The sequence below is a fragment of the Mastomys coucha genome, unplaced genomic scaffold (assembly GCF_008632895.1).
Source record: "Mastomys coucha isolate ucsf_1 unplaced genomic scaffold, UCSF_Mcou_1 pScaffold12, whole genome shotgun sequence".
In the NCBI taxonomy this organism is placed as follows: Eukaryota; Metazoa; Chordata; class Mammalia; order Rodentia; family Muridae; genus Mastomys; species Mastomys coucha.
In genome coordinates this window covers 43,800,454-43,809,943 of record NW_022196894.1, presented here as the reverse complement: position 1 = coordinate 43,809,943, position 9,490 = coordinate 43,800,454, and the positions used below count along the sequence as shown (strand labels likewise).

General features: G+C 43.3%; 1 protein-coding gene across 2 annotated transcripts in view; it reads left to right on the top strand.

The window, feature by feature from the left end:
• The window catches only part of Plcxd2 (phosphatidylinositol specific phospholipase C X domain containing 2), a 55,672-nt gene that overhangs the window by 34,251 nt on the left and 11,931 nt on the right, over nt 1–9,490 (top strand). For both annotated transcript variants that reach the window (XM_031364017.1, XM_031364016.1), the window contains one exon: nt 8,116–8,357. In XM_031364017.1, coding sequence (XP_031219877.1) covers nt 8,116–8,357 — 242 coding nt within the window. The remainder of the gene's footprint in view (nt 1–8,115; nt 8,358–9,490) is intronic.

Here is a 9,490-nt window from a genome sequence, read left to right as displayed (position 1 = left end):
TTCTATACCTATTATCCTTAGGTTTGGTCTTCTCATTGCATCCTGGATTTCCTGAATGTTTTGGGTTAAGAGCTTTTTGCTTTTTGCTTTTTGCATTTTCTTTGACTGTTGTGTCAATGTTTTCTATGGTGTCTTCTACCCCTGAGATTCGCACTTCTATCTCTTGTATTCTGTTGGTAATGCTTGCATCTACGATTACTGATTTCTTTCCTAGGTTTTGTATCTCCAGGGTTGTCTCTCTTTCTGATTTCTTTATTGTTTCTAATTCCATTTTTAGATTCTAGATGGTTTTGTTCATTTCCTTCACTGGTTTGATTGTGTTTTCCTATAGTTCTTTAAGGGATTTTTGTGTTTCCTCTTGAAGGGCTTCTAGCTGTTTACCTGTGTTCTCCTGTATTTCTTTGAGGGTGCTATTTATGTCTTTCTTAAAGTCCTGTATCATCATCATGAGAAGTGATTTTATATCTGAATCTTGCTTTTCCGGTGTGATGGTGTGTCCAGGACTTGCAATGGTGGGAGTATTGGGTTCTGATGATGCCAAGTAACCTTGGTTTGTGTTACTTATATTCTTACACTTGCCCCGCTTCATCTGGTTATCTCTAGTGCTACCTGCCCTTGCTAAATCTGACTGGAGCCAGTCCTTCCTGTATTCCTGTATTCCTGGTTGTGTCAGAACTCCTCAGAGTCAAGCTGTCTCTGTGATCCTCTGATTCTGGGATCCTGTGGCCCTGGGCTTGTTAGAGCACCTGGGAGTGGAGCTTCCTCTGGGTGTGTTTTGGGAATGACTGCAGAGTTTTTGCCCAAGGTCTGCTCAGGGCACCAGCAAGCCCAGACAGATTGGAAGCAACCGGAGCCACTTGGATGGCAGAGTTCCTGTATGCCTGGGTCCTGCTGATCCCAGTTACTCCTGGTGTTGGGACAGATGTTTTGTCCTCCTCACCTCTGATCCTGGGCATGTTAGAGCACCTGGGAGTGGAGCTTCCTCTGGGTGTTGTGGGACTGGAAGGAACCTGAGCCACTGGGCTGGAGGAGTTTCTGTGTGCCTGGTCCTGCTGGTCCCAGTTACACCTGGTGTTGGGACAGATGTTTTGTCCTCCTCACCTCTGATCCTGGGCCTCCTTCATGACTCTTAAAGTTCAAAGAACATGAATGACACTGCCAAGTTTGACTACCAACTTGGCACCCTGAAATCATATTTGTAGAAGCTTTGATTTGTTCTTGCTTTTTTCAAGCAGAAAATTCCTTTTTAGAAGTAGAAAGCTTATCTGGGTGAGGTCTTGCCCTAAGGGCACCCCTCCCTTTATCCTATTTAAGATCTGGCCTCTCTTTAATCTTCTTTCATGTTTTTCAGAAGAAATCTTGGTACCAACATTAAATTTGATGCCTCCTTTCCTCTTTAAATTGTACAGTTTGTATTTCTTTTTTGGCTCTGCTTGTTTATTTTAATTGTAGATCTGTGAGATTACCACAGGACAGGGTCGATATTAAGTTTTCTTGAAACCTCCTTAGCCAAAGAAATTAGTCTTAAACTCTGTGATTTAGTCTTAGGAAAATTCATAGGATAAGGACAAAAAGCAGCCACATTCCTTCCCAAAATTTTGTCTCTAGCACCCTTGTTAATATTATTCCCCTCTGAAACCTCATGAGCCTTTATAGTCTACCTTGATCTCACCATCTAGTAGGATGCCCACTAAGCCCTGTTTGTAGTGTTCTACATTTTTCCTAGTCTGAAATTCCAGATTCTTTCTCATTCCTCCAAAATCCAGCACAATCAGGCTGACCACAGCAATACCTCACATCTTGTGCCAGCTTCTGTCTTTGCTCTATTTCTATTGCTGTGATAAAACACCATTACCAAGGCAACTTATAAAAGAAAGTGTGTGATTTGGCTTATGGTTTCATAGAATCCATGATGGTGTAGCAAAACCACAGTGGCAAGAATTAGCAGAGGGTGCACAACTTGATCCACAACAGTGAGACACAAAGAAAGAGAGTGAGAAAACACTAGGAATTGCACAGGCCTTTTGAAACCTCAATTCCCATCCTCAGTGACACACCTTCTCCAACAAGGCCACACTACTTCCTAATCCTTTCCAAACATTTCCACCAACTGGGGGACCAGATATTCAAATATATGAGCTATAGGGAACATCCTCATTCAGACTGCCACACCACTGAATATTTGAAGTTTTCCTGCAGTCTATTTGACATCTAAATTGACTTTTAATGGTGTGGCCAATAACTGCCCAAGGCAAAGTTGTGAAGTAAGCCAATTGGTCAGTAGAACACTATTCTGTCTTATCTAAGATCTGCTTAATACCCTCTATCCATACCCATCTCCTAGTAAAGAAAAGCCTCCAAACCTGAGGAACATGGTCAGTAAAAACATAGGCCTCAGATCCCAAGGTGTGTTGGCAGCAAACAAGAGCTTTGGGATAGGACAACCTCTGACTTAAACTTTATCCAAGAAAAAACAAAAAGGGTACATTCATTCAGAGTTGTTCCCATCCCATTAGTACATTAAGAAAAATGTCTTTTAAAAATGTCCTTATACATGCTTGGCAAACAGCTCTACCACTGTTCCACATCCCTGGGCCTAAGAAAAACTTATTAAAGTAATATTTTCAGGGACCAGAGAGATGTCTCAGCAGTTAGAAGCACTTGCTTTACAATTATAATGACAGATGTTCTGGGCCTAACACCAACAAAACAAGTGAAATGTCCCCTACAGGTGACTATAACTCCAGCTCTGTGAGGAGTGTAGACAGGTGGGTCACTGGGCACTTCTAACTTAGCCAAGAAAATGTGATCCTCTGATTCAGGGAGAGACTGCCGCAAAAGAATAGGTGAAGAGCAATAGTGGACACCCATGTTCTCATCGGTCCTCAGTGTGCATTCAAGGCTCCCATGTACTTAAACTCATAGGCATGCATGCACACACGCACACACGCACGCGCGTGCACACACAAACACACACAAATAATTAAATAAATAATAGAAATTTTAAAAACAATCACTTAACTCTAGAAGGAACTTTGTGCTTTAAAGGAGCTCAGTTATTTGTTTAAAAATATTTGTTGAGCACCAAGTATAGGTAATATTTTTCCCACACCTAAGTTTAATACTGTTCAGACTCACAGGTCTTATTTAATTTAATTTACTTATTTATTTATTGTTGTAGGGTCATGCTATGTTGTAGTCCAGGCTTGCCTGGAACTCTTGAAATGCCAACTCAGTTTTACTAAGTCACCAGAATTAGATGAAGTGTTTTGATCTTCTTAACAACAGGAGGATATAGGCATTTGATATTGCCCCCATTTTGCAGATGGGAAAATTGAGGAATGGAAATACTGCAGCAACTTGCCAAGGAAGCACTGTAACGGAAACTGTGGGTTTCTTCACTGACTGTTTTCTCTCTAGTATTCCCAGAGGCCTTGATGACTTTCACAACTATGTTGTGAAATAAAAATCACATATGTTTCATTAAGAACCTATTCTCAAAGGTGTTGGATTGTTCCCATTGAGAAAGGGGGATGGCATTTGAATGAGGGTAAGGTTAAATATGAGGTCAGTAACATTTTGTAATTTGGTACACAGATGATATTCTGGATGGCTGACAGATTTCACAAAAATACAAGCAGATCCCTCGAGGTCATTGGCAAGCCAGTCTGGCTAAATAGAACTTTACATTCACCAAGAGACTCTGTCCCAAAAGATAATGGTTTGGGGAACAGAAGAGGGTTCAGCCAGTAAAGGAACTTGCTAACAACCCTGACAACATGAATTCCAGCCTCAGGACCCACAGAGTGGATGTAGAGAACTGAATCCAGATGTTGTCCTCTGACCTCTCCTTAAAAAGAGGTGGGAAGCAATCAAGGGAGGATACCCAACATCAGCCCCAAGCTAGCTTCTTCACATGTGCACAGGCATGCACCTCCACCTGCATGCACATATGAGCACACCCACACTAACAAGTACACGTATCATACAGGACACACACACACACACACACACACACACACACACACACACGCTCGCACACTCACAGGCACAGGCTAATTTAGCAGCATTATCCACTACAAATAGTCCTATGGTTATGAAGGAAAGAGACTGGAATGATATATTAGAAAAAGAGAAAGTATCCCTAACTTAATGTCTCTTTAACATCTGAAACAGGACCATTCAAGGAAAGCAACCAGTCATTAGCCCCATGCTAGGGGCAGTGTCACACTTGTGATCAGGCTTTAAATATTCATTATGCAATGAGCTGCCATGCAACCTCCCCAATGTCCCCCCCCCCCAGGGTTTTATTACTGGAATTTAATACCAGGAAGTACTCTACCACCAATCACATCTCATTTACTCACCATGTAATTATATCACAGCTCACAGATTATAGATGCAGACCCTAGGAGATAAGGTTTGAAGGGTACAGTAAATTGGAGGATTTAGCCTACAGTTTGGAAATATTTGAGATCTAAATGAGAAAGTAGGAAATCTATAACCCACCAGGCCATGGTGGTACACACCTCCCCCCATTAATTAATTAATTAATTAATTCCCTTTAAATACCTATCACAGCCCCCCTGACCTCCCAGTCCCTCCCTAATATAGCCTCTCCCCATCCCTCACTCCCCTTCATCTCTAAGAAGGGTGAGGTCCCCTTTGGGTACCAACCCAGACTGACATCTCAAGTCATTCCAGGATTAGGTCCATTCTCTCCCACTGAGGCCAGCCAAGACATCCCAGTTAGAGCAACAGCATCCACAGGTGCACATCTTTAGTCCCAGGACTCAGGAGAAAGAAGCAAGTGAATCTCTAAGTTTGAGGTCATCTCTGTTCAACCCCTCGAACCCATAGTAGAAGGAGAGAACCAACTCCTGAAAGTTATATTCTTATGTCCACATGTATGCCATGGTATGCATGTTCCTGCAGACAACAAAAAGAATAATTAATAGAAATAATCTATCAACCTAAGGTAATAATAAACAAGATGATGAGTATGCAATCATAAATAAGCTCAAGCCTGGTCCTCTACATGGTATGAAGAAAGGGGTTTTACAATCCATTGGGAAGGAGAGCACACCATGAGCCAGCACCCAGAGGCCCCAGTAAAGGAACCATTGCAGTAAGAAGAGATCACCTGAAGGACTGTTCTTAGAAGAAATGAGATTTTTTCCATCTTAGTGTCAAGAGAAAACGTGAGCATGAACTGCTGAGCTGGACAGGAGATGTTTCAGAGAAAAAATGGCCCAGGGGATAGGGAAGGAGATGCTCTACACAGGCCCGATGAGAGTCAAGATCCTCAATAACCCTCAGATCCAAGAAGACCAAGGAGGAAGTACAAAAATCACCTCTTGTGGAATTTGTACTAATTACACATTTTCCGAGGCAGAGTAAAGTTTAGCAGTGTCCTCGAGTGAGTGCGTGGATGCACAGCCCGGGGGCAGGTGTCTTGGGGACCACCGGCTAGGCCTGTCACAGGGTGGCAGGGCTTCCTGCCTACCCCACCCCCAACCTTGCTGCCCAAGGGCAGCTCTCCTTCAATCTTCTCCCTTCCGACCTAACCAGTTTCAGTGCCAGCAGGAAACCTTTGGGTCTCCCCAGCAATCTGCTTACAGTGAGCCTGTGATTAACCTCATTAACGCCTGTGTTTACCACAGTCGCCATCAGTGCTCAGCATTACTCAGAACCCTTAGGAAACAGCAGGGTAGACATCACCCCGTTGGCAGCCCCCCCCCACCCCCCCGCCTCTGGGCATTCCAAAGGTCTGGCGCCTTCATCATCACCTAAACACACTGGAAATGAGATGAACATATAGAATTCTTCCCATCTTGAGTACCTGAAAGATTACTCAGAAGATTACAGTCCAGGGGGTAAACATGAGCTAGGCATTCCTCTGGGAAGAGTTCACCCATGCCCCTGAGGGGAAAAATACAGCTTTTCTAGAAAAGCACACGGCAGAGCTCAGAACTGGGGCAATCAGAATAGCTGGCCCCCAGCTGCCTCCCAGAAACTAATTAATGCTGTGGATATAGCCTGCTAATTATTTTCAGGATTACTGCCATCTCCAGTGGCCCCACTGGAGGCCCATGGCCTTTACAAGGTCTTCCCTGATACTGGTGGCACATTGCTTTCCTCTCCTGGGATGGGTAATTTCATCAGAGTCAGTGCATACAATTGAAAATCTACTCACCCCAAATGAGTTCTTACTGTTTATCTAAACTCCAAGAGCTATGCCTACTCCAAGTGCCAACGTCATGAGCACTGGAAACATGATTTCTGGACCAGACAGGTTTCAGCCTGATATCCAGAGACTTCCCAGGGACTGTCTGTGTGTGGACAGAATGTAATAAGGCTGTGTCTGATTGGTTAAAAAAAAAAAAATCACATCAAAAAACCTACATCTTCACCTCGACTCACTTTGAATAACCACCAGTCATATATGCTAGCAGTCGAATCCTGTTTCTGCAGGGTTGACCCTGCCTGCAATTTTCCTCAAGGATATAACTTTGTCACATTCTCTGTAGACTGCCTTAAAATACCGTTCATGCTCCTCACTAACTCCTAGTTAATGGAGCTTATTAGACCCTATCAAAATAATTTTATGCATTTATCATAAGGTATCCACATTAATTTCTTACAAATATGTTTGTTATAAATAGGTATATATATCCTTTATTTCTTATCATTTTCCTTTATAATTTTGTCCATTTTGTATATTTATTAAAAGCACATCTGTGAGAAGGTGGTCTATGACAGCAAGTTCTCAGTAACTCTTTGTTTCTTTACTTTTTAAAAATAAAATATAGGACAAATGAGGTGGCTCAGTGGGTAAGGCTTGCCACCAAGACTATCCAGACAGACATTACTGTGGATTCGAGCAAGTGCTGGCTGACAGGAGCTTGATATAGCTGTCTCCTGAGAGGCTCTGACAGTGCCCGACTAATACAGAAGTAGAGGCTCACAGCCATCCATTGGACTGAGTACAGGGTTCCCAATGAAGGAGTCAGAGAAAGGACCAATGGAGTGGAAGGGTTTGCAGCCCCTTAGGATGAACAACAATATGAACTAACTAGTACTCTCAGAGCTCCCAGGGACTAAACCACCAACCAGAGAGTACACATAGTGGGACTCATGGCTCCAGCTTCACATGTACCAGAGGATGGCTAAGTCAGTCATCAATGGGAGGAGAGGCCCTTGGCCCTATGAAGGTTCTATGCCCCAGTGTAGGGGAATGCCAGGGCCAGGAAGCAGGAGGGGGTGGGTTGGTGAGCAGGGGGAGGGAACAGGGGTTTTGTTTTGTTTTTGTTTATCTTTATTTTTTTTAATTTTTTAAATTGTTTTCCAGGGGGAAACTGGGAAAGGAGATATCATATGACATGTAAATAAAGAAAATATCTAATAAAAGTAATATATAGGGCAAATGAGGTGGCCCAGTGGGTAAGGCGCCACCAAGACTGATGACCTAGGTCCCATTTGCTTGAAGGTGAGAACCAATGCCCAAAAGCTGTGTTCTGACTACTATACATGTTCTAAAACAATTCATGTACCACAGCATCTCTCTGCCATGTACAAAATAAATAAATACATGTGATAAAAACATTATCTATGCAAAACACAGCTCTCACCTCCAAGAGAGTAAGAAATAGTTTGTTATTGAGCCAAATAGGAAAGGGCTTGGAACAGACTCAGGTTGTCTGGAACAACATATCTACTGTGGAAATAGCCACATGAGATTTGGTTAGCCAAGGAACTAAAGAAAGCCATAAGACAAGGCATTGATCAACATTGGTAGAGACCACAAGTAGGCAGGGTACAGCCAAGAGAAGTCACTACAGGTTTAGGATGCAGCCTATGGCTATTTTTTGTTCTTGGAAGCTGGTGATCTACACTGAATACATGACAAAGGCTTTAACCTGATAGTTAAAAGGGTGTTAGGTCAGGCACAGGTGTGAACAATGAACTGCTACTGAGAGGAGCAAGGCTAGTCCAGGATAGCTTGACTGTAGACTCCAACATTCTACTTCTGAGCACATTCGTCCACTTGTCTCTCACCTTTTGACTACTCAGCTTTTAAATGTTTCTGTCCCTTTTCTGCTCTGAACATTTCAGGTTCTCATTTTCTATCACTGTCCCTTCTACAAGCAATACCCATTCCTGTGGCCAGGGAAGAAGATTCCGGCACCCTGGGCAAACACCACGAGCGTGCAAAAACTGATCCTCTTCCTGGAGACCACCCTGAGTGAGCGAGCCCCACGTGGGGCCTTCCATGTCTCCCAGGCTATCCTCACCCCAAGAGTGAAGACAATTGCCCGAGGCCTGGTGGGGGGCCTCAAGAATACACTAGTTCACAGGTAAGAGGTGCCTCCTACCCCACAGCTAGGGTTTGCGTTATTCATTTATGGTGGTAGCTGGTTGTTTGTTTGGTTTGGTTGATTGATTGGGTGGTGGGGTTGATTGCTTGATTAGTTGACTTCTTGATACAGTTTCAGCTGGCCTTGAACTCACAATCTTCCTGTCTTTCCTTCCCTGATACTGGAATTACAGGTTTACATACTTAGTGCTATCCCCCAGAAGAAGTTTGAACACACATACAATCTCTCTGTCTCTCTGTCTCTCTCTGTCTCTCTCTGTCTCTCTCTCTGTCTTTCTCTGTCTCTCTGTCTCTGTCTTTCTGTCTCTCTCTGTCTCTGTCTGTCTCTCTGTCTCTCACTGTCTCTCTCTCTCTCTCTGTCTTTCTCTGTCTCTCTGTCTCTGTCTCTCTGTCTCTCTCTGTCTCTGTCTGTCTCTCTGTCTCTCACTGTCTCTCTCTCTCTCTGTCTTTCTCTGTCTCTCTGTCTCTGTCTCTCTGTCTCTCTCTGTCTCTCTCTGTCTCTGTCTCTGTCTCTGTCTCTCTCTCTCTCTCTCTCTCTCTCACACACACACACACACACACACACTCACACACTCCTTAGGCTGTGGAGATACCTCAATTAGTAAAGTTCTTCTCTTACAACCATGAAGATCTGATTTTTTTTTCCCCTGCAAAAACAATCCAGAGCACAGTGAGCCCTTGTGATCCCAGCAACCAACACTGGAGAAGCAGAGACAGCTGGATGCCTGAGGCTAACTGTCTGACAAACCTAACGTAAGTTAGGCCAAGTTCCAGGCCAGTAAGAGACTCAGATGGATTCTGTCTGAAGAATGAGCCATGGCTGTCTTCTTGCCTCCCACACAAGCACATACACATGTACCTACACACATCACACACACACACACACACACACACACACCATTTGTATTAATTTAATTCTGAATAAACAACAGTAAAACTTTGAGAATTATAAAAAAAATCATAAAACACATTATTTTGAAAAGCGGTGGATTCTAGGTATAGTGTACGAATAGAATCCTTCAACACTTTGCTAAAATATTTGTATTATTCCATAAATACGTACTATATTTTGATACTCTGACAAGCTCTCAGAGCCAATGTCACTGAATGGCT